Source organism: Polistes dominula, unplaced genomic scaffold, assembly GCF_049000335.1.
Source record: "Polistes dominula isolate Pdom_NZ unplaced genomic scaffold, Pdom_raw_medaka contig_26, whole genome shotgun sequence".
NCBI classification, from domain to species: domain Eukaryota; kingdom Metazoa; phylum Arthropoda; class Insecta; order Hymenoptera; family Vespidae; genus Polistes; species Polistes dominula.
This window is the reverse complement of record NW_028300939.1, coordinates 3,559,715-3,586,459: the sequence shown is the minus strand read 5'-3', so window position 1 is coordinate 3,586,459 and position 26,745 is coordinate 3,559,715. Positions and strand designations below refer to the sequence as shown.

Sequence of the window (26,745 nt, the reverse complement as noted above, 5' to 3'; positions counted from 1 at the left end):
CGATGTGCTGAGGACGCCACCCGCTACCGGCAAATACGAGCAGCTGAAGAAGCACGTCATCGCTCTTTTCGGCGACACCGTGGAGAAGCGGCTGCAGAGGCTGTTCTCCGGCCTCACCATGGGCGACCGCTCGCCGTCTCAGCTTCTCCGCTACATGCGCCACCTCGCCGGCGACAGCGTCAGTGACGACGCCATCAGGGTCCGGTGGCTCGACCTCTTGCCTCCGCAAATCTCCTAGCTGCTGCGACTCCGGCAGACCATGGGCCTGGGCGAGCTCGCCGCCAAAGCCGACGGCGTCTGCGAGTTCGCGAAGGGCGTCTGTGCCACCCGACGGGGGTGCCATCTCTCTCCGCCAGGCACCGCCCTTCTAAGGCCTCCACCTCAGCGGGATAACGTGGACGGGGAACACACGGCAACGCACGCAGTACTCGCCAACCTGACCATCTAAAACAACCGGATGGCCGATCAACTCAACCGGATGACCGATCAATTCCACCAGCTGACCGTCACCCTCAGCGCTCAATCACGCTCTTAATCACGCGCCCGGTCACGCGCAGCCTCGGGGGGCAGCGCGCCAGCAAAATCATCCTGGTGTCGTTACCATCGGAAATTCCGGGAGAAGGCTCGGAATTGCACTCCACCATGCAGCTACGAACAGGACAGGGCGTTAAACTAGTAGCGCCGCCGCACAACTTGGCGGTACACGGTGACGCCGCTCGATCCTTCTCGGACTTCCGCCTCCACGTCCACGAGCGTTCGCTCAGACAAGCGATGCTCATCGACTGCGGCTCCGTGGTATCACTCCTGCCGCGCCGTCTGGTTTCCGGACCGTTGTCCCAGGACAGTCTCCAGCTCATCGCGGCCAACGGGTCACCGATCCACACCTACGGACGACGCCTACTGACGCTCAACCTGGGTCTTCAGCGCGAGTTCCCCTGGGTTTTCACCGTCGCCGACGTGCCCGTGCCTATCCTAGGAGCAGACTTCCTAAACCACACGGGCCTCCTTGTGGACATTCAGAAGCAACGACTGATCGACCCGGCCTCTTCCAAGGAATCGACGATGCACTATCGGAAGGCTTCCGTTCACGGGGTCGACGCCATCGTGGGACCCTCGGATCTCTACTATCGCACCGCCTACGACAAGCTGCTCGCTGAGTACGCAGACCTCGCCCAGCCCTCAGAGAGGGGAGCGGCGCTTCAGGGCTCCTCAGTGGTGCATCGCATCATAACCTCCGGACCGCCTGTCTTCGAGCGACCACGCCGCCTCTCCGGCGAGCGCCTAGCAGCGGTGAAAGCCACGTTTGACCGCCTCCTGCGTCAGGGAGTCATCAGGCCTTCATCGAGTCCATGGGCCAGCCCTCTGCACCTGGTGGAAAAACCTACAGGCGGGTTCCGGGCTACGGGAGACTTCCGCCGTCTCAACGCCATCACGCTTCCGGATCGCTATCCCCTTCCTGTCATCGAGGACCTACTCGAGGATAGCGGTGGCTGCTCGGTCTTCTCGGTACTGGACCTCCAGGAGGCATACTTCCAGATTCCGATGGCCAAGAAAGACATCGAGAAAACAGCGGTCACGACGCCGTTCGGACTGTACGAGTTCCAGAGGATGCCGCTAGGTCTTCGAAACGCATCACAGTCGTTCCAGCGGTTTATGGACTCCTTACTCCGGGACCTACCGTTCGTCCGAAGCTACATCGACGACCTCTTTATCCGGTCCTCCTCGCACGAAGAACACCTACGTCACCTACGGGTGCTCTTCGACCGTCTACGGGAGGCCAGCCTATCCTACAAGGAGGACAAGGTCCAGCTCGGACTGCCCAGCGTCACTATCCTGGGCTACCAGGTCTCCGCCAACGGCATTCGCCCTCCGGAGCGCAAGATCGACGCTATCAAGAACTACCAGAAGCCTACCACACTAAAAGGCCTTCGACGCTTCCTGGGCGTCATCAATTTCTTCAGAAGGAGCTTACCGCATGCTGCTCACATCCAGGCGCCGCTCAACCAGCTTCTTCGGGGTCTTCCCAAGCACAGCCGGCGTCCGCTGGTTTGGAACGACGCAGCAGATCGAGCCTTCGAGGACGCACGACGCAGCCTTGCCGGAGTAGTGGAAACCGCTTTCCTGTCACCTACTGCTCCTCTTCGACTGGCTACCGACGCATCCAGCACGGCCGTTGGCGCCGCGCTCCTACAATTGGTCAACGGAGAATGGCAGCCTGTCGGTTTCTTCTCACAGACATTGTCACCAACGCAGGCTCGCTACAGCACCTACGATAGGGAGCTCCTAGCCGTCTTTCTGGCAGTTCACCACTTCCGGCGTATCCTCGAGGGTCGCCCATTCACCGTACTGACAGACCATCGTCCGCTCACCTTCGCGGCCAACCAACCCTCGGACAAGGCCTCACCACGTCAACAACGTCAGCTGGACTTCCTGCTCCAGTTCGACATCACGTTCCAGCACGTGGACGGCGCAGACAACATCGTCGCCGATGCTCTCTCCCGGACAAAGGAGGACGCTCCAGCTCCGGATGGGCCAACAAGCGCCACTACGTCATCGCCGACGCCGCCAACCTCAACCTGCGCCACCATCAGCCTACCTTCGGCACTCAGCCCAGAGGCCATCGCCGCAGCACAGGACAGGGATGACGAGCTCCCAGCGCTCGCAGCACGCACCTCACTCAACCTCCAGCGACTCAACATCGAGGGATTCGAGGTGACCTGCGACATACACGACGGGCGAGTACAACCATACCTACCCCGCTCGCTCCGCACAGCCGCTTTCGAAGCCATTCATAGTCTGGCTCACCCGGGTGTCCGCGCAACGGTACGAGAGGTATCGAGGCAGTTCATCTGGCCCGGTCTACGTAAGGACATCACCGCATGGGCACGCGCCTGCCTACCGTGCCAACGCTCCAAGGTCGCGCGACACAACCGCGCAGAGCTTTCCCGCTTCCAGACCACGGAAAGTCGATTCGAGCATGTGCACGTCGACCTCATCACGCTGCCCCAGGTAGGAGAATACCGGTACTGCCTTACCATCATCGACCGATTCACCAGATGGCCAGTAGCTGTTCCTCTCAAGGACATCCGGGCGGAAACCATCGCCAGGGCATTCACATCGGCTTGGATTGCGGACAAGGGATGTCCGCTCACCATCACCTCGGACCAGGGTACCCAGTTCAAATCAGCACTCTTCGCCGCACTCGCTCAGGCCTCGGGGGCCACCAGGATCCGCACCACACCTCATCACCCTCAGGCCAACGGCATGGTAGAGAGGTTCCACCGAACACTCAAGGCAGCACTAATGTGCGCTCGAGCTCCTTGGCCCGACGCACTTCCTCTTGTGCTACTCGGCCTACGGAACGCATACAAGGAGGACTTGCAAGCCTCGCTGGCAGAGATGGTCTACGGCACAACGCTTCGCATTCCCGGCAGTTTCTTCACGCCCAGCAGTTCACCCGTCGACCCGACCTCCTTCGTCGGCCAGCTACGGGAACTCATGAAGACACTAGGTGCTACACCGGCAACGGACCACTCGCGCCACCGCCCGTTCTTCTTTAGGGACCTCCAAACATGCTCGCACGTTTTCCTGCGAGTCGACACGGTTAGGAAACCGCTCGAACCTCCGTACACAGGACCACACCAAGTCATCCGCCGCATCAATGACAAAGTATATGTCATCCTAGTGAACGGCGCTGAAAAAGCCGTGTCCACAGACGCCTTGAAACCAGCATACCTGGACACCTCGGACGACCACCCGTCAGACGCACCCACCCATTCGCCTGCTCCGGAGCTGTCGACATCCGCCCAGACTCCAGAGGATCTGGACCTTGCACCGGCTCTCACCACGACGCAGTCTTCGGCACCGCCTCCGCCGTCGTCAACTTCATCGTCCTCACCACTGCCAGCACCTGAAACTCGGCTAGTGACTCGGGACCCACCTCCGGCGTCCAGACCTCTCATCGTCTCGCCACCGCCCTCCACCGAACCAGGCATCGTCATGCCTAGCAGCGGAGCGCTCAGATAGAAGCATCGGCCCAACATCCTCCGCAGAAGTACCTTCCGCCTGCCTCCGGCAGCCGGTCCAGAGGGGGAGTGGCTGTGGCGTCTCGCACCAGCGCGGTGTCGACACCTCTCGGCCAACAGCGCGCAGCTGTAGCAGCGCGCGCAGGAAATGTGCTGACATCTCTCGGCCGACAGCACTAACTTACGCAAGCACCTCGTATCGCGGTTCCGCAGGGGCATCCGATTGGCCTGACCACGCCTTTTTGACTGGCCAGAGCGGAAGAGTGACCACTGCGACCGTTGCTCTCCCCACTTCCGGATGCCGGGATCGCCGTGGCGGTGCACACGCAGGAAAAACCACATCACTTCTACCTCGTCCGTCGCACCGTCCGGTCGCACTCTTCTCATCGCGCGCTTGTGTATCTTCTGTGTATCAACAGTATCTTCTGTACGTGACCACGTGGCACACCACGCCGACAAATAAAATATCGTCCCACGGGATCAAAGAAATAAACGGAAATTTCTTTCCTCCACACGGAGTTCATTGGCCCATTCCTTTCTCCGCGGCTTGTTCCTCGCGTGGTGAGAACTCACCTTAACGCGCCTAGTAACCTTAGGGAAAGAAGTTCCCAAATATCCTTCAAGTTCTCCTCGGTTGCTTCATACGGGATATTTTCAACTGTAAACAAATTCTCAATAAATCTTCATATTTTATTTCTATTTAAAACTTTCAAAATTGTCAACTGATAAACATTAATATACGAATATGTCCTTTAAGTCAAATCAAAAAGATGCATGCATATAGAAAACTTAGCATAAATTGATGTATCCTTTAAGGCCGGCGATACATGTAAACGCCTAAATATTGACCGTTTTTAAGAGACTTATTTAAAATGGATGGAATAAATGAATCGTTTTAAAATTTAGCATGTGAATTCATTACATATAAAAATATAAGAATTGGATTTTAAAAAAATTTTTTTTTTAAAATGGCCGCCGTAGTAACTAATCTCCTGAGGCCCTCGTGGCGAAACACATCAAACATGGTGATTTTTAGCTTTAGTTACAGCAATCTAAAATTAAAAAACGGGTCGGAGCTTGTTTATAAAACATGTATCTTCTAGTTGAAATAAGGAAAAACTAAAAAGTCAAAAAATCGTAAATTGGCACGACTCAGAAAAAAAGAGTCTTATTTTGACCTTATTTTTAACGGTTTTTGGGGTCAAAAATGGCAATTTTTCAAAATTTTTGTAGTATTTTTGAAGTTTAACTAGAAGGCAATACTATAAAGAAAATGTGTGCTAAATTTCCTAAGAATCAGTTAGAACCTTTTTTAGATATCTTTCACCACAGTTTGAAAAAAGTCGTTTCGAGTAAAACGCGTTCAAAGTTTAGCGTTCGCGTCTAGCGCCGAGTTGAGCCGGAGCACTTAAATAAATTTTTAATCGATAAATAATGCGAATTTATTCTAAAAATTTACAGGCATATTTTTAAAATATTAAACTAACTATTTATGAAAAAAAAAATTCGATTTTTATTTTATTTTACATGTATCGCCGGCCTTAATGAAAAATAGAAAATAATGTATTAATTTTTTTATAGAAAAATAAATGAAACCTATAAATAGATTGAAAGATTAAAATTAGAACTACCAACAATTGTTATTTACCTATTTTTACCAAATCGGTCATTTTGACTGGTGCGATTTAGTTGGCTAAACATAAAAGTTAAAAGAAAAGTTTTAAAGAAAATAAAATATATTTTACTTTAATATTGCAATTACGTAATATATACATCTGTTTACATGAAAGGTAAATAGATAATATAGATAATAGTAAATAGATATAGGGTAAAAAGTACCCATTATTTGTTTTTTATTTAGGCCTAGTTATTATTTTGATCAAAACAATTTTTACATAAAAATATTTTTTTCAATGTACATTCCCCACAAACATGTTTCTTACGGCCAGCACATATATTCATAGTTTTATTTTCATTACAAAAACCTATTTGGCCAGTTTTTCGTATATTAGAACTCTTGGGGCTTTTCAAGAGGTTATTCAAGTTTTCCAGTTCAAATGGATCTTTATACTCTACGCTAAGTTCTTCTGCTAATTAAAACAATCATCGATATATTTTCACCAATTGTTTCGTTGTGTAAAACCTAGGCATTTATTCCTGCTAAGTCGAGAATGTTAAAAAATACTTGAAGAGATCCTGACTTCACACTATACTTTCTGGACATCTAATTCGTCATGTCTACCCTGAATTTGGTTTTATTATAAAAAATTATGGTTTTAAGCAGTTTTTCATTGTCTTTTTTGATATTCACTGAATTATGTTTCGTATTCAGTAGTAGTACTTTGTTCGTTGGCTTACTTTTATACACTGTCAAAGTTCAATTATCTGTTTTATATATTTTAGATGAAAATCGAGGTACATAATCTTTTTTTTGTTTGGCCAGTTTCAGCAATTCTTTTTTATTTGCACGAATCATTCCAATCAAAGTAGTCCGTTTTTCCAATAATTTTGATGCCAGTGATTTGCTAGTAAAAAAATTATCGGTTGTTACATTTTTTCCCGCACCGGTAAATAGTTCAATTAACTTCAGGGCGACAAACTCATTTAAAAGAATTGATGACTCTCTTGTTTCGTCCTTTCCCAAATACGGGAACCCATTTATTATAAATTTACTTGGGACATTAGATGTCAATCAAAAATTTATTCCGAACTTATCGGGTTTGTTCGGAATATACTGCATGAATCGGCATAGCATCTTGCTTTGCTTAGGAAAAGTTGTTCTTCGACTGTAATATTTTGTCCTATTGCGTAACAATTCTTGCTATTTTCATTGAATATAAGTTAAACATTTGAAATCAATGCAAATTTAACCGTTTAAAATCGTACACTCTGTTCATTTCTTTTATCGAAGCGGGTAAATCTTAAAATATCCATAAACTCCTTTCTACTCATAGTTCTTGAAAAATACGCTGGTCCCCACTTTTTAGGCCATAAATAAGATAATTCCAAATTCTTTGCTTCATAAGCACCACGTTTATTTAAAATTCCAAGAAAAGCGTAAAACTTTTTTGAGATAGATCCCATTTTTCACCAAAAACTCGGAAAGCTTCTAGTTTTGTGCATGTTCTGATATGATCTATCATTCGTCGATTGATTATCAAAAACAAAGAACTAACACTGCCCTTCATTTTACTTTGTTTTGTATATGCTGTTGGTCCAGTTACTGCTTTGAAAATACTATTTATTGATCTTCTTCCTGGAGTGGATCAAGGTTTTATTTTTATCTAGATATTTCCATCAGCAGCAATTTCAGCTTTTCGACGGTTATTCTCATCCAAAGATTACGACAATCTAAAAAGTCTTCTTGGTCTAGGTACATTCAGGATGTTCTCTTTTTCACTATTGCTGTCTGAGAAAATACACACTTCATCTGATTGATATCTGCTGGCTCAATTTCAGAATCAAAATCATCTTGGTTTATATCCGAAAGATCTTCTCTTATATTTGTTACGACTTCTAAAATTTCAGGTTTTTTTTCTCGGCATTTCTAGAATAGAGTTACAAGACTGAATAAAAATTGTAGATTAGTTATTCACGCGTGCTCGCTGTATCCTTATATATGTAGGACATTATTTCGTCATATTTGTCCCCTCTATTCTTTTATCACCGTATAATCGTCTCTCTTTTCAAAACCTTCTATTTATTATAATGTTTATGTAATCACATTTAAATTAAAGAAAAATATATTTTGTAACAGTCGCAGTAGCGGATTGACGTAATTTCTAAGAAATTTTCAAATTAGAAACATTAAAAATGACGACCGGTCGAATTGATCAGTCGGTATATATAGGTATATCACACTTATATATCAGAAAAATGGAAGCAGAAAATCAAAATAATTCATTTATATTATGAAATACATGAATTTAGAAAAAGTCATAACATAATTACAAAATATTAAATTAAATTTCCAAACGAAATCTTGTTAACAAATGATACAACCAGTCATTTTGATCAGTCGGTAGTTCTAGTGTTAATATATCAATTGTTCAATAAAAATTGTATAACCTCTTACCGAATACACTCCGCACTAATTTATCCATGAGGGATTGATCGGAAATATTTAAATTACTCATTTTTGTATTATTCTTTTGTCTTTTTTATTAAAAAAAATTAAATAATACTAATATTTATAAAAATGTCCTAACAATGCACTTAATCAAACTATTATGATCTCGTCACCATTGAAAAATAATTATTCATTCTGTACTGCTATCAAAGATCGCGAAACAAACCACTTTTCGTGTAAATAATTTTAGTTAGCACCGGAACCTCTAGTGGGCGATAGTATCTACTAAACGCGATGATGCTGCAAGCTATCAAAGATGAGTACAATACTATCAAAAAATACAGTATTTTACATACTATCATCAATTGCTTGTTCCGATGCTAAGATAATTTTTTTACATGAAAAATCGTCTTGAAATGTTCTATATATTTCTATATTCTTCGTTCAATTTATGGAATTATTTAACTGTCTTATTGATAAGTTAGGAGTTTACCTTATTTAGCAAGTTATCCGGTCGGTAAAAGTAGACATCTGTTTTTACTTACTCAATTAAATTTCAATTAGAAAAATGAAAATTTAAATATAATAAAAATACTTATGTGTTAATGTAATAACATAATAATGAACAAGTAAATTATATTGATTATTAAAAAAATATATTTTTTCAAAGTGTCACGTATCTAATCATAAATTATGTAATAATGCATATTCATTATTACATTTACATCTATAAACTAATGCATATATATTTTCTATTATATATTTCTGTTCATACTTTAGATTTCTCCGGGACCTATTGACATAAATTATTTTTGATCAAAATCATCTTGGTCGATATCCGAAAGGTCTTCCCTTATATTTGTTATGTCCTCTAAAATTTTAGGTACTTTCGCACGTCTCGGCATATTCAGGGTAAAGTTACAAGACTGGATAAAAATTGTAGACTAGTTATTCACGCGTGCTCGCTGTATCCTTATATATACAGGGTGATTCTTGTAACGGGGAAGGGTAATAACTTTTTTTAAGTAACAATAGACAAAAATAATAAAGCAAAAAGTTATACGGCACAATAAATGTCAATCGATGCTAGATGCAGTTTCACTTTTTTTTATAATAAAACTTAATATTTTTTTACACTATTCGATTCCTTTTTTTATTCTGCGTTAAAAAGTATTAAGTGAAGGTCATCGAAATGTCAATAGTTTACGAGATGTTTGAAGTTTTTTATCAGTAATGTATTTTATTACATTGATTTGAATTGATATAAGAACAATACATTGTTATACGCTCCTTTAAATTATCGACTGATACAAAAAGACGTGAATACACATCCGTATCGTTATTCGATAGGACACACTTTATATGTGGGGGATGATATTAGATGAATGCACTTTTACGAATAATCAAATGTTTAATAGACGCAATAAACATACTAAGGTCTAAAGGAGCGTATAACAATGTATTGTTCCAATATTAATTAAAAAATGTAGTAAAAAATGTAAAAAAGCGCATTAGAAAATGTTTAGAATGTAATGGAGCAACATTCGAACACTTATTGTAATAAAATACATTGCTGATAAAAAACATCAAATATCTCGTAAGCTATTGACATTTCAATGACCTTCACTTAATACTTTTTAACGCAGAATAAAAAAAGGAATCGCACTGTTTGAAAAAAATAATCAGTTTTATTTATAAAAAAAAGTGCAACTGTATCTAGCGGGTGCATCGATGCATTTTCAAAAAGGTAAGGTCATAGAAAGTTGACATTTGTTGTGCCATATAACTTTTTCCTTTATGATTTTTTTCTATTTCTATAATTCAATAATTCGTTATATTTGTCCTCCCTATTCTTTTATCACCGTATAACCGTCTCTCTTTTTCAAAACCTTCTATTTAAAAACCATAGAAAAATAATTATTCATTCAGTTCTGTCATCAAAGATCGCTAAACAAACCACTATTTGTATGAGTCATTTTAATTAGCACCAGAACCACTAGTGGGCGATAATAGGTACTAAACGCGATGACGGTTCAATACTACCAAAGAAGGGTACAATACTATCAAAAAATACAGTATTTTACGTACTATCATCCATTAATTGTCCCGATGCTAAGATAATTTTTTTACATGAAAAATGGTCTTGTAATGTTTTATATATATTTCTATATTCTTCGTTCAATTTATGGAATTTATTTAACCGCCCTATTGAATAATTAGGAATTTACTTTATTTAGCAAGTCATCTGGTCGGTAAAAGTAGACATCTGTTTTTGCCTACTCAATTACATTTCAATTAGTAAAACGAAAAGGGTATAGCCGGATAATTATGGGAAATCTGCCCCCGTGGCTTTTTTGACTCGCACTTGGGGGATCGATTTGGTGTCGAATAAAATTAATTCACCTCAAATTTTAGCTCTTTTACTCAAACGGTTCTCGAGATTTAAAAAAAAAACCTGTTTTTTCGATTTTATTTTTATTGTTATATAGTAAAATTTAAAACTAATCAATGATGATTTTTTTTCTAGTTCTTAGGTGTCCAAGACATGAAACAAAAGTATGATCATAATATTTTAACGAATAACCGATTTTTGGCGGAGGAAAGAAAATTAAAATCTTTTTTTTTAACTTTTTTGGAATATGTCAGTCACAAAAATTTTTCATAAAATGTCTTTTATACTCCTCTACACTCAGAAATTTTCTTGAACTTTTTGAAGTGGTGGAACAATATGAAAAAAATTAAAAACTCATTTTTTTTTCAAGATCTCCAGTTTTAACTAACTTATATTTTTTTTTTTTCAATTAAAAAAAAATGTGAAAAAATATTTTTTTACTCAAAATACACTTTGGCAGAAATAAACATAAAGATTATTATAAAACAATTAGGATATATTCCTTCTAACGTAATTAGAAGAGTTATTGATTATTGAAAATACACTTAAAGATGGTACTTATATATTCTTTATACGGTTAGATATTATTCTAAATCTTATGCAACAAAAATAAAAATTATATTAAAAGATGTAACTATATTAGTCCTCATCACTGTCTTTATTCACTACGACACTAATTTTTTCATTGATGAACAGGCGATTCAGGATCTCAGCAGGTCTTACAATTTTCGCCAAATATCGAGCGTAAGATAAATAATATATGATAGTAGCAATGTGAGAGCAACATCCAACAGTCTAACATAACACGATGAGTTTTCAAATCTTTTAGCGAAATTTTCGTAAAATATTTCTAAAAAATCATTCAGAAACCTTGCAGGCATCATTCTTAAATATTTTGAAAAAGATTTATAAAAGATTTTGCAAAAATATTTTAAAAACATTTCTAAAATATTATACTGATAGAGTAATCTTTTGCAAGTCTCTTAACACGGACATTTTAACCTTCTAGAAAGATTTTTTAGAAACCTTTTTTTATAAACCTCGCCTCCTTCGTACTTTCTTGAGTGGGTATATGTATACCTGTATAGACAGCTGCTCGTATACCCATCCTGGCCGCGCTACGGCGCGCGTCGCTTAAACTAGTACAGTTTCGTAAATAATGCGCGGATCGTTACAATAATTTAAGAGATTATTTTTGAAATAATATTCTTTTAAAAAATCAAAAAAAATTTGACTTTTTGGGTGACGTGTCCCCTTAAAACTTTTCGGAGGAATTTCATAAGACGACAAGTGTCCTCGTGACAGTCCGTGCTTGTTAATAAATAAAAAAATTAACGGGTATTGTAAAAGTTATAGAGATAGTAGAAGGGATGGATTTTAGGAAGGGGTAGATTTTAAGAAAGGACGGCAGTCTATTCAGACTTCGGCAGTCTAACAGAAGTTTTACTTCAGTTTGGGTTGTGTGATAACATTCTAACAGATGTGCTCGTGTATATTTTCTTTTTAAATATTTATATGATTATTATTTCAAATTATTTCACTGGAAGTTATATTAGGAGCGTATAACAATGTATTGTTCCAATATCAATTCAAATCAATTAAAAAATGTAATGAAAAATGTAAAAAAGCGCAATAGAATGTGCGCATCTAATTGTTTAGAATAATATGGAAAAACATTTGAACATTTATTGTAATAAAATACATTACTGATATAAGACTTCGAATATCTCGTAAACTATTGACATATCAATGACCTTTATTATATACTTTTTAACGCAGAATAAAAAAAGGAATCGAACAGTGTAGAAAAAAATATCAAGTTTCATTTAAAAAAAAAAGTGAAAAAGAAAAAAACGCAAATTCGCGAGGTTCGATGACGCAAATTTCGTAAGATAAGATAAGTGAAAGACAAATATATACACCAGAAATTACGATCTTTTATAAAATTCAAAGGTGCAGTTTTTAGTGAAATTTTAAGAGAAATTGAATATGTACATTTAACTTATTTTATAACGTAATAGCATAATAATTTGTATAAAGAAAAAACAAATATTAATTAATTTTATTTTTAATTTACCTAATTTGTAATTTACTTACTTAAAATACTTTAATTTAATATAATACTACCATATTTAATGGAGTCAAATTAATATTCACTTAAAATTTTAGAGAGTTAAAATACGGCTCAAAACAAAATAAAATCTTTTATTTTTCATTTTATTTATGTCAAATTTCAGTATAGTTTATTTGAGTATTGTATATTACGTGAATTATCTACAAATTTGTAATTTAAATATATATGAAAATTTAATTTTATAAAAGAAGTAAATAGCGTTAATTTTCAACAATATTTAGGATTACTTTCATTATTGTAAATTATTATATCTATTAATGTTAATTTAATCAAGCGATAACTATTGCAGAATATTTTTCTGTACCCTGTATTTTGCTAACACTAATAAATTTTACGGTTTCCGCAAACGTGAGCATGCAATAAATAGTTTCTCAAGAGGTACACATAAATTTTCTAGATCTAAGCTGGGAATGTTAAACCATAAAACTTATTTATGGTCATCGGTAGAGGCGAATGAATTAGGAATAAAAACCTGTATTCCTAAATTCTGATATTTAATGAAAACATTACAATAAATTTAAAAATGTCTAAGTGATAAAATCATTTTTCTCATTTGATAAATTTCTAATTCAAACAATGTCAATTTGTGGTTTGGACAAAGAAAAACAATGTTACTTTAATTTAAGATGTATTAAAATTAGAGTTTAAAATTTTATGTTTTTTTACGATTATTTTTAATTGTCTAAATTATTAGTGAATATTAATTTGACCACATAAAATAGCTTAAAATTATATTAAATAAACGTTTTATAACAAAGCCATAGCAACACGTAGACGGAGCGTTATAGTATATTGTTATTAATCATATTAATGAAAAACGTAGGACGCTGAAATAAAGTCTCCACACTAAATTTATCTATGAGCAGTAATATTTAAATGGATTAGTTGTTAATCATGCATTGAGTCGTTAAGATATTAATTGAAATTAATAACGTTTATTCGCGTAATCCTTATAATTTATAAACAACTTTTTAACAAACATTAAAACACTTCAATCTTTACGCACAAATAAGCCTAAAAAAATAAAAAAAATAAAAAAATATATATCTTTTATTAGTTTTTTTTTTTTTAAGTGTTTTGAATTACTTGAAGAAAAGTGTATTCAAACTATTGATCACAGCGGAAAAAATCACTATTAAAAACTTTTAAAATATTATCGATATAAGTATAATAAAAATATACAGCGATTTCTGGTTAAAGAAAAATGGATGTCGATAATGATTCACTAAAAGACGACGATGAAACAGCACATTAACTAAATGATACACTTCGAATGACATAATATGATGAAAGAAATAAAAAAAGATTTTTTGGTGGTGGTTAAATAAATTCGAGTATCTAGCAAATATAATCAAAGTACCGGATAACGAAATGGGTAAATTATTCCTAGAGATGGTGAACGAAAATATGCACAAAGATATTAAAAAGAAATATCCTAAAGTCAAATTCATCGAACTATCATACGAACAGATAATAAACCATTACGTTAGTTACTGCAATTATTCCCATAAAGTTCTTTCGCACAGAAAACCTTTTGCCAATCAAAACTATTATGAACGAAAAGTAATAGAAAAATACGCTGAAAGTTTACAAAGTTTAAGTTATTTATATCTTTTTCTACAAGGAGCAATAGAAAAATTATTGACTGTTAGGTTCAACAATTTGAGACTAACGAAGTATTTAGTAAAAGATCCTGCTTTATCACTTAGTTTTAAGTCTAAATCGACCCATATAGTGGCAAAAAATATTAGACTAGTTTGTTATATTAATCCAGCAATGTTGATAATTAAACTTACAATCCTGCTAATGAAGTCAGCTTTTGTTAATGGTTAAATAAATTTGAGTGCATATCAGACATTATACATGTACCACATTATAAATGCTTGAATTCTTTAATGATATGGTGCATCCTGATATCCATAAATGTGTCAAACAAAATTTTCTTTCTGTCAACTTTTCTGAACATTCATACGAGGATATAATAAATTATTATCTACTGTTACGTCCTAGAGGACGAAGTAAGTTAAGTAGTAATAGTAATGCCTGTTGTGGTCACTCTGCTTTCACCGAGTTTAACCAGGACCAGGCTGGTTCGTTTCTTGTTTAGAATAGTGATATAATCTGGCAAAAAGCGTACGGTAAGAGGGTGGATTGAGGAAGGTTTTGAAATAAGGGGGAAGATTAGAGGACCGCAGCTCTGGTTTAACAACAATTTAATGATAATAAAAATGATTAGTGATTTACAGTATTTAGTACAGTTGCTGGTTGCTTCCGAGATTGCACGGGAGGCTTGGGCTGGTTTCTTTCCAACGGGGTCGAGACACTCAAAGACCCGAAGTTAATTATTTATTATAATTGATTGATCAAATAATATTTAAATATTAAATATCTGATAGCTAATAGGTAAATTATAAGTGTTAACAATAAGTGGTAACTATAAGAGGTGACGGTAAGTGAGAACTATGAGTGGAAAACTGTAAGAGAAAACTATAAGTGACTGAAAAACTATAAGAGAGTGAAAAACCGTAAGTGACAAGTTAAAACTATCTGCTTAGAGGAAAAACCGTAAGTGACCGCGGGGGCGATGAACTCTGGCTTTTATAGCCCCCGAAAATCCTTCGTGGAGAGGGTAGCTCTGGTACCCCCACTCTTAGTCCTAGCTGGCCCAAGCGTCCCGGGCATCCTCGTTCGAGAAAATTCTCTTGTCTGCATGGACTAAAAATACATTTATATATCTAACATTTTCTTACATATACATATAACCTCGTAGCTTAATACTCGTGTATTAACGTCCTTCTTATGCTTATTATACGTTTTGGACAATAATTCTCGTTTACATCTCGTTAATACTTAGTCAACCATGAATTCGTTACTCTCGAACGATTACATTACATTATTCTTCGATTAGCTACGTACTTGGCGCAATTCTAGCGATGGGGTTTATTTATACTTTATCCTAAGACATTCTCTATCCTAAGGTATCCTTAATTACACATATTCAATCAGGCGCATAATATCGCAAATTACATTGTCTCGACGCGAAAGTATTTTAGAATTATCCTTGATTCTAGAAGGTTCTACAGAGAAAAATTTCGTTGGGCCTACGTGGCCTTTACCAGCATCTCCTAGCCTGGCGGCACTCAGTCGAGGGAAAAGGTTTTATGACTTGAGGGGGTTAACATTCGGTTGCAAGGGGGACGGTCATTCCCAGGATGATGGTGAGGGTTGCCTACCTGCGTTATAGGTGGTGGTTTTATGACAGGCTTGCGAAGGTGGAGGAGTTTCCGGGAAGGTCTTCCCCTTTTATTAGTGGGCCTTTTATGCCTATGCGTTGCTAGGATTTATGAGTTAGTTGATGGGCCCACGCGAGAAAACCTGAGCATATTAATAGCTATTAACACCTTTTAGTTCGTTACATAGCGAGTCTCGAACGTGACTCTTTTCCTTTAGCATTTATTTACCCTTTGATTGCCCTTAAACGTTGGTTAAAAGGAAGGTAGGGGTTCAGCAGTAAATATTGCTGACGCCACGGAAAATCTTGGAGTAGTGTCGGATTTTAATGTATAAACTGGCATTTATTCTTCTAGGAAGAGATTCTTCAAGGAATGTTTCTATAGTTCCGACTTGTGCTTTGCACAGGACAGTCTTTCCAATAGTTTATTTCAATAAAGAGAACGAATATTCGAGAGCTACGAGTAATAGTTATTCTTTTATATGTACTACTTATAATTGTTTCTATTGTTATTTGGTGAACTACTGGAATGATGTCTCGAGCAAATGGATTTGAATCACTGCGAAAAATTTTGGGTGGCGAATTGTGGCGGAACGTCACACTACGTTATTTTGATCCTGCCTGTGAAAGTAATTTATACACAAAATTGCTTCATATGTCGAATTCAATATAAAAACGAAAAATTAAAAAATTACATTAACAGTTTACGAAAATTAACCGAAAAGTGTTCCTATACAAGTCAATTAGATGAAAGATTATGCGAACAATTTCTTAACGGAATGCGCGACGATGAAATAAAAACAACTTTAAAGAAATTTCGTGGCTTATCGTTCGATGAAACTGTAGAATATGCCATTGAATTAACTAAATTTAAAGAAACATCTACTTATCTACATCCAGCACTTTCGATGATTAATACTTACAATCAAGAGAATGAAGGCCCATTTTATGATTGGTTAAATAAATTTGAATATGTTGCAAAGGTTATTGAGACATCAAACACTGAAAAGCTTAAATTTTTCAATAACATGGTAGATAACGATGTTCATTCTGTTGTTCGAGAGTATTTTCCTAATGTCAACTTTGCCTCATACGACAACATAACACTTCATTATTTTCGTCATTTAGATTCAGCTCCAGAATTAGATTTACACGAAAGTCGTTTCAAGCTTCGTAAACAATATAAACAGGAACCGATACGAGACTTTGCTTTTAGCTTATGTGTAATACTAGATGAGTGCTATTATTATCATCATGTGAAGAGTCGGCATGAAACATTACGCGAATAATTCCGTGATGGAATCTATGACGATAGAATAAAAACTTATATAGATAAATACCCTAACCTACAACTCTATAAAATGGTAGCAATTGCAGATATATATTCAAGTTAATTACGTTTTTTAGAAGATGAATAAATTTAACTACAAGTACTTATACAATAAATAAATAAAAACTGATAAGTAGATTGCAATTCTGCAAAATTTTTGGTCTTTTACACTTTACGTAAATAATTATATAATGAAAAATATCTTATTATTATAAGATCCTTTATCTTTTTACATTAGTAATATTTTTCTATGAACTATTTCAGAACAAAAATGATCTGTATAATTGTTACACATTCAAAGATAAAAAAAATGACGTAAGCCAAATGACAGGTTTCTTATTTTTACACAATAATTCTGCAAGTTACTGAAAAAGTTTAAACTACAAATTTTAGATTAAACACAATTATGAAAATATAGTTATATTTAAAAGATAAAAATTTATTTGTGTTAATAAACTTTTGTAAAAATGAAAAATTGACGAAAAATGATAATCGTTATTTAGACGTATATTGTTGTTTATTTAAATTTTGCACTAAATAATTACACTAATTATTTTTGATATGTATATGATAAGTGTGTAGACGAGTGAAATAAATTTTAATCATTGGTGAGAATATTAAATAAAAGCGTTGATAGAAAATCGGCCAATTGATGTAAACAGTCAAATAACGATAAAATTATTTATGGCGAACTATAGACTCAAAAAGAGAAAAAGCATATAAAAGGGCAATAAGCGTTTATTAATCGAACAGAGCATTTGTCTTGATGTATCAGTATTGTGTTTGTGTGTGTTTTTCTATTTTATTTATAAAAATATATTGCATTTCAAAAAAGAATGGTAGTTTTGTTGAACTAAAAAATCACAAATATTATAAGAAATCCTATTGTTTTTTCGTCAGATTTTATTCCGGAAAACTACTAACTAGACAGAAGAAATTCTACACTTGTGGGGTTTAGACAAATATAAAATATATAAAAAATATCATGTTTGAAGATCACACGTGTAAAAAGTTAAACGATCAAAAGTACAAGTTTCGAGAGAATAAGATGAGTGCACAATATCAGGATTAAGATAGTTGTGTGCAGGGTTCATTTATTATTATATTTTTATCTTATACACATCTCAAAAGACTCTGAAATGATCTTGGGAAATTGGTATTGGAAGAAATAGTAAAAAATCAGTCACCTGTGACTCTAGTCTCCACGAGTTAGCTACATTAGTGTCCCGACTTAATTACATATTCAATAGAAATCGAAACGTTTAGTTTATTAATATCGTTTTCTAGCATTACAAAAAGGAAAAATACTTTTATGACCTCTTCTACTATCTGTTAAAAACGTTTGAATACTAAATATTATTGATGTGATAAACGTGTTGCACCATCTACTAGGAAAAGTATGCAAAATTATTCAACCCTCTTTTACGTAGTAGCCGCAATACATTTCTATTGTATATAAGTATTGCTACCAATTGTTCAATGTAGGTACGAAAAGATTTTATTTTTTTCTCCTCTGCAGGCGAGGTACTGAATTTTTTCAGCGATCTATATGAAGGACTTTGATATTTTCAGTCCTTCTATACGTATACAATGTTTATATTATATAATATATTTCAAATGACGTATATACTACTTAACAGATTCATATAAAAATTTTATTGAAATATTTCTAATTCCTTAACACCTTTTTTTGGTCACATATAATTAGTTATTCACTATCGATAATTTAATGTTTATCAAATACATGGCAATCATAACTTTTTTACTTTAATTAAAACATTTGGACCGATCGTTTTGAAAGTGGTTAAGTCTACTTTCTCTTGTTTCGAGATAATTAAAGATTATCATATCAATGATTACTCAATTTCTTTTACCGATCAATTTTTAATTGTACAAAATATACCCAGTGAACACAAGTACGTCAAAATGACGTCAAAATGATGTTGCGCGATTTCATGATTTACGTAAGATATAAGTCAGATATGAGTCACATGGGACTCATTATTTCACTCTTATTGACTTAAGACTTTTACGTAATAAATATGACGTTCAGCTGACCTGACGAAACAAAAGAACAAAAAAGCAATGATGTCATACATATGTCTAGTTATTGCCGAATTTCTTACTAGTATATGACGTATAATTTCTTTTTCACCCTCGGGATTTGAACTCAGGAACATACGACTACTGGATGGACATTACAACTGGATGGTGATTTGCCTCACTGAGCCATGCGATCTTGTGCTGATTTCTATAGTATTACTAATTCATATATAATTAACAATATTATTAATTATAATTATTAATAATATTAAATAATAAAATATAACATAAATTAATAATATAAATTATAATTAACACGTTCCGTGCCACATGTACCACCGGTGGTAGAATACCCATTAAACATATTTATTTAATGCACTGAAAATATATACTTATAAGTTGACTTACCGTCACCGTTTTTTTTAATACATATTAGGGCCGGTCAAAAAAATCAATTATTTATTTTTTACAAGTGCTACGAGCAAATGGGTTAACTAGACACCTTAAAAAAATTCTCACCATTTATGAACTCTTAATTTTAACAGGAAAATCCTCCGCATCAAAGTTTTTTATTTTTTTCTTAGTACAATAGAATAACATTTATACCTCATCATTAATTGATTGTACAGAAAAATGTTCAAAAAAAATTTTGTAGGAAATATAATGCTCTACAAAAAAGATATCTTATATTTTTTTCCGTAAACCTCACCATTTAAATGATATTGAAGATTAAAATTTGATGATTATTAGACAAATTTCATTTTTTTTCATGAATTTTATAACTCGACAATAAATGACTATTATGAGATGCGCAATACAAATTTTTGTAGGAAATTAACTGCTCTATAAAAATAGTATTTTATGTTTTGGCGATATAATTAAGCGTTCGAAAGATATTTAGAGACAAAAATCAGTACACATGAAAGTTTGATGATATATATGGGGCATTCCACGTTAAATTAGTCACTTTTAACCCCGACCCCTTTCGATTTGCCTGAAAGTTTTTTATCCTATGCTAGCCTATGAAAAATAATTGTCAGAATCATTTCAAATTTTTTTACCAAACCCAAAAAAAATTTTTAATTTTTGAAAAAAATTGCTCTTTTCTTTGAAATAGCTATAGCTTCTTTAAAATTCAACCTATTGGAACGTTTTTTTTTAATATTTGTTTTTAAATGTACTTTTCAAAAAAAAAATACAAAAAAAATTTCAAAATTAAAAAATCCATGAAATTTTCGTATTTTTTGAGAAAAACTGTTATTTTCTCGAAGTTCGCCATTTTTCAATTTTTTTTTTATTTTCTAGAAAGAAACTTTGTCTAAGTCTGCGATTATCCCCGCCAGTCCTAGAGTAAGCTGAGTTAGTTTCCTATTTTTTTTATTTAATTAAAAAAAAATTTTTAATTAATTTATATTTAAAATTAAAATAATGCATTTAAACAATTTCACAAAATTATATACCTAATTTAGACTAAAAATACAAAGTTTAAAAAAAAAATTCAACCTATCGTTTTGTGCTGTAAGAATATGATGGAATTATTACGTCATTTTTATGTCAGAACATATGACCTAATATTGAGGTCATAAATAAAGTCACTTTTCACTTCAAAAATTTGAAGATGACTTAATGACATACGTATGACATCATTTTAAGGTCTTGTGTTCACTGGGTTCCGTCATGTGTACGAAAAAATTTGAAGATGACTTTATAACGTACGTATGATATCATATGAAGGTCTTGTGTTTACTGGGTAGGCACGTTTTAGGAAATTAAATATTAACCAGTTATCCACATAAAAAGTTTACATTAAATTAAGCATAAATTATGTGACATCTCTTATTTTTTTAAATGTACTTAACCCACTTTCAAAATAAATGGTGTATTTATACTATTTTTAATCAACTGTACATGTAAAGATTTTCTGTTAAATATATAAGCAAATTATCACATATAAACACATTAAAAATATTTTCATTCCACTTATAATCACCAGATATTATTTAAACTATAAAAACAGATCCCAACTTCTATATAATTGCTACTAGTTTTAACGTGTAAACATCTTCTCTGAAAAAAATGAATTCAATGAATTTAATAGCAAAAATATTCCAAACTTATAGGGAAAATTACATTGATTCTAAAAAAACAATTATCTTATTCTATCTGCTAATAATTATGAACAGATTACTTTGTTGCCGTTTTTCACAGATTGTCAAAAATAAAACATGTAAGTAAAAATAAAATATAATAAAGAATATAAAATCCAAAGAATCAAAAAATAACTTAACCACTTCAACGTATAATGAGCTATTATCAACCTGGAAACGATAAACAATAAAAGAGTAATTAATTATACATAGGATAAAGATAATATTTGTTTTAAAAAAAAGATAATAAAACATTTACCTTCTATAAAAAGGTCTCGATTCATCAACCGTATCCATCGGGTCTTTACCCATAAATACTCGCAATCCCCTGATGTAAGTAATAGAAAAACACTTCCAATCAATATCAGCAACATTAAAGAAGAAGTTACTTTTATCAACAATAGATAATTTGTCCCATAACTTCAAGACATTATTGTTTGTAAATTCCCATTCATTCATTGTAAAGAAACTTATTACATGTTTAAACTTCTCTATTTTTCTGTAGACATTAAGCAATCTGAAAAAAGATATGCCATTAAATTATTAATGTTCTATTTCAACGACGGATAATAAATAGCTTGTTAATCTAAATATCATTATAAATTACATTGGCTTTCTTCCACTAAGATATAATAAAGAGTCAACTAATATTGCAGGTATCCAGTGCCAAAAAATTGTCAAAAAGATATAGAAATAATAGTTTTTGATAAGCCATACTGTGCCGTACCAAAGCACTTTTTTCGACGGGACTTGAAGTCCCTCAAAAGCTACATTATGCATTATAGTATCATAAGTAATTGGTCTTTGAACGGAGGAAACAGAATTATAAATTGGAATCTCATCGTCAACAGGTAAGTACTTATTATCACTGCTGGAAAGATTAACACTCTGTGATATAGATCTGCAAAAAAAGTTGTAACTTATTTAATGTAAATGATATTTTAAGAAATTTACTAAAAGTTTATTTTAGTAGTAAACTAAAAAAGGAGACAGAAATACAAATTACCGTTTTTGTGCAACATCCCATGCTGCAGCAATAATGTTGTTGACAACAAAATCAGCAGGAATTATATCGATAGTTAAGTCTTTATCACAATACATTGTTCGTAAAATACCTTTCGAGGTACCAAAAACAACACCTGTAAATCCATTGTAATTGTTTATCCAGCCAGCTATTGGTTCCTTTTCTGTTGATACAACAACGGATGGCCGAACGATACAAGTTGGAATTCCATTAGAATATTGCCGTACTGTATCTTCACAGATTGCCTTTGAAAATGCGTAAGTGTTAGGCCACTTACCCAGTAGCCTATAAAACAAACGAATAAGCTTATCGACTTATCTTTAAAAAAATGCAATAGGTTTTATGTTTTATTACTTTGGGGTGATTAAATCTAATTGGTCTTCGGTCAAAATCTCTGTCAATCTAATTATGTCTTCTGTCTTCATAGGTGGCTTATACAATTTTTCTTCGATTTTATTGTAAACACAGTGCGAATAAGCCGTTGAAACATAAACAAAGGCCTGAAGAACAAAATTATTATAAAATTAAAACAATTTATTTTTAAAATTAAACTAAATTTTATATATAAATAAATTGATCTGGTCGGGAATTGTGCTTAAACATACGCATTTTTATACGGATGATTTAACTAGGAAAAAAATACCTTTAGGCTTGTCATCTCTTGTGCAAGCAAAAGAAGATCCCTTGTTCCTCTAATATTTGTATTAACTATAATACGAATATTGTCCAGAAATCGTACCGATGCTGCACTGTGAAAAATTACATCGGTATCTTTAATGCGATCGCGGTCCTTCTCTGACAATCCTAAATTTAATAGACTCGTGTCTCCTTCAATCAAAATAATTTTCTTTTCAACATCTTTTTGCTCTCTCTTCAATCTATCAAAAATCTATAGATTTAAATATAAATTGTAATACTGGTGACATCATTTATTCCCATAATAATAAGTACAAAAAATGTAACTTTACTCACAACATCATTGAAATACTCTTTAAATCGAGTCTGCGGATCCTTCTGTTTCTTTGCCCTTACCAGCAAATAAATCGTTGTTATTTCTGGACAACATCTGCAAACCGCAGCAATTGCATTTATAGTAAAAGTTTTTAGCGGAAAATTATTTCTTATAAAATAAATCATTATTGTGTTAAATTTAAAATATTGAAGTAAAGAGAGAAGTAGAAAAAAAGAAAAATAAAGAATAATTATCGTTATCTTTAAATACAGGTACTATTAGATAGATATTGTCTGCTGAAATAAATATATGTTCTAGCAAATAAATCTGTAAAAAAAAATAGTTATCTTCTTGCATGACAAAAACTCTATGCTATTCTCCTTATTTCGAAAGCTTTGAAAGGTAAAATTAATTAATAGACTTCAAACTTGAGCAATATTTTTTGTTATTTATTTCACACAATATGAATCTCAAGGAGAATAAAACTACTAACAAAAACTCTCCGATTGTACATCTTATTTAAATTTATTTGAAATTTATGATTAGAAGCTTATATTGAAAGTACTGATTTAATTAAGAACGAAATAGTATATTTCTCACCTAGGAGGTAAAGTAAGAAATGTCTCAGAATACATGTGATTGTTGGCCAAGGCGAACACCAACAACGCGAAGCCTCGGCCAGCAATTACATGTACTCTGAGACATTTCTTACTTTACCTCCCTAGGTGAGTAATATACTATTACCTTAAAAGTTTTTCCATTATAAGCCGTCCTATAAATCCTAAGCCTCCTGTTATAAAAATTTTCTTTCCAGAATAAAATGTAGCAATTTCTCCTCGTTGATTATAATAATTCGGCTCTTCTACCATTGATAATATTTCTTCTTGATACGTTTGTCCGCTTAATGATGCCATTTTTTGAATTCTTTTACAATAAAAACAAAATATTACATACAAATAAAGTAAGAAATATTTCACTTTATAGTAATTATCGATGACAGACAAATCTTGAAGATAAGTAATTATTTATAAGTGATTGAAATAGATGCTTTTAATTCTAATTATTGTTCTAAGTAGTTCGTTTTTAAATAAATGAAAAATTCAGCTTTTTTTCTTTTTAAATAATATTCCTATAGTAACAAACGTAAATAATATAAGTATATTTATTCTAACAAAATAATTATTCTATAGAATTAATAGTTTTTTTAAATAACGTTTGAAAATAAACATGCCAATGAGTATTTCTAATGACTGAAGCTATTCTCATATTCTATGGACTTTTTAGTGTTTCATTCAATATAACATCACAATAAATTCTTATCCAACTTTTTGTTTTATTCAAAACATAAATTAAAATTAAAAATTTAGTTCGTTTGTCCTTTTACCTTATTTATAGGTATTACACTTATTTAGAAAATTTGATCTTTTGTAAATTTAACAGTTGGGAATAGTATAGAATAGTAAATAATAAAAAACTTACCTATTTATCTCAACAACTTTTATCACAATGAATATAATAAAATATGTCGGCAAGTTTTTCGATTTTAAACTATTAAAGAAAAACTTTTATTAACTTGTTATCTTATAAAGAACTAAGTATGTTTGTTAGTTATAAAAAAAGTTTATAATAAACTATGTATTAAAAATGTCCTCTTGATAAAAATATCTATTAAACTTTTTCTAAGTAACTTAGTTCAACTCCAAATTATGATTGAGTAATATTAGTTAGTCGGTCTCTGCATTTATATAGAGATAATCCCACTTACGTACAATGTGCACGTTTGATATTATCAATTTGCATACAATACAACAGAAATCAACATAGTCATCGTGAGAATGTTCGTTTTACAAATACATGCTAATTGAATTATTCTAAATTTTACACAGTCTCATAGCAATGTTTTATCGTAAACTATTACCATTTTGACCACGGTAATTAGTATATGAATTTTTTTGAAATAGTTGACTACAAATTTAGTATTAGCTTTTTAACAAAAAGAATGGAGAACACAAAACTAAAGATAATACTTATGGCAATTTAAATGAAAGTAATGTTATTTTTTGCGAGAGCGTTATTATAAACGTGTCTTTTTTTATTGTAATTATCGATAGGACTGTTAAATCTGTGCTAGATAGGTAAACATAAACTACTATTCACGAGAAAATTTTTAGGATAATAAAGACTGTTATTTAAGTAAATTACAAGAATAATACTTAGTTTCTTTCTTTTTCCGTTTGCAGTCTTTGACGATAGATTGTCACTTAATGATGGTATTAGTATCTAATTTTAATTAAAGATTTGTATAAAAAAATTTTCCATAGGGTCTAATATGTTATCCTCTGAATAGAAAAACTGGTTGATTATTATAAGTGTCAAGAACTATTTATATAGATTTATTTCTATCAATTGATATCGCATTTAGCATTCTATCTAAATTAATACAATTTGGATATTGATCGTTTTCATTAGCTACCCCCATAGCAAGATTGTACCGGAGCCCTTTGATATATATGGTAACAATATTATAATAAATAATTTCTACAATTATCTTATTCTTGATTCTGTGCATTCATCTGATTCTCTAGAAACTTATTTTTTTTTGGTTTCACTTCGAACACATGTGATCTGGGCACAATATATTTTTTTTTATATATAAATAATAAAATGGATTTTTGTGAAAATTAAATGTAAATGTAGAATCTTTGACTGTGGATCAGGAATTACAGAAACCACTTCGCGGTGAGAATTTAATCCGTATTGATCGTGGTATACGACATCGCTTATCTCAACATTCAACAACCATCAACTTTTTATTGGACATCGGTATAAGATTCTGAATTAAACAAATCATTGAAATATTATTTACTGTCGTGATCTTGACTTGTAAACAACTACCATTTTTAATAAACGTACTTTTGTACCAGTTGATCATCCACCGGACGCATAATATAACTGTAGCGTGATCTTTCTAAATTTAATTCTAAACTTTGTAACAAAAATAATGCTTAGCCAATGTGACTGTGCAATATTATAATATTTTACATGTTTAATTAATGTTCTCTTTCTTCCTTCTTCTGACACATCGTTTTTTTCGAAATAATGAAAAGAAACACTTCGTTCTTTTATTCAAATAACTTGGAAAAATATGTAAATTTATGTATATTTGAAATAAACGTTTAAAGTGTATATACATGGATAGTTTTAATAATTTTAGTTATCAAGTACTGCACTAATGTGTAAAAAAAAATAAAATAAAAAAAAATCTATTATTTAATAATTCAATATCAAAATACCTAACACATATAAATCTTAAGAAGTTTCACTTAAGTCGCGTTGAAATTCTAAGCGTTTTTGTATTTAACGATATTTTTTAATGTGAATAATTAGTCTTGACAAT

General features: G+C 34.0%; 1 protein-coding gene across 1 annotated transcript; it reads right to left on the bottom strand.

The window, feature by feature from the left end:
• Window positions 1-17,902: 17,902 nt before the first annotated feature.
• On the bottom strand, window positions 17,903-25,029 carry LOC149032901 (fatty acyl-CoA reductase wat-like). The gene is made up of 9 exons (XM_089171642.1): window positions 24,828-25,029; window positions 24,093-24,272; window positions 23,369-23,462; window positions 23,040-23,285; window positions 22,751-22,896; window positions 22,379-22,681; window positions 21,980-22,273; window positions 21,632-21,889; window positions 17,903-21,543 (listed from the first exon to the last, which is right to left on the bottom strand). The coding sequence occupies exons 2-9, from the start codon at window positions 24,260-24,262 to the stop codon at window positions 21,438-21,440; spliced, it is 1,617 nt and encodes a 538-aa protein (XP_089027768.1). The 5' UTR covers window positions 24,263-24,272; window positions 24,828-25,029; the 3' UTR covers window positions 17,903-21,437.
• Between the last annotated feature and the right edge of the window lie 1,716 nt (window positions 25,030-26,745).

Coding starts and splice junctions, on each gene's coding strand:
- LOC149032901 (XM_089171642.1), bottom strand. CDS start 24,262: ATGGCATCATTAAGCGGACAAACGTATCAAGAAGAAATATTATCAATG. Junction 23,286..23,368: donor AAGAGTATTTCAATGATGTT/GTGAGTAAAGTT, acceptor TTAAATCTATAG/ATTTTTGATAGATTGAAGAG. Junction 22,682..22,750: donor TTAGATTTAATCACCCCAAA/GTAATAAAACAT, acceptor TTTGTTTTATAG/GCTACTGGGTAAGTGGCCTA.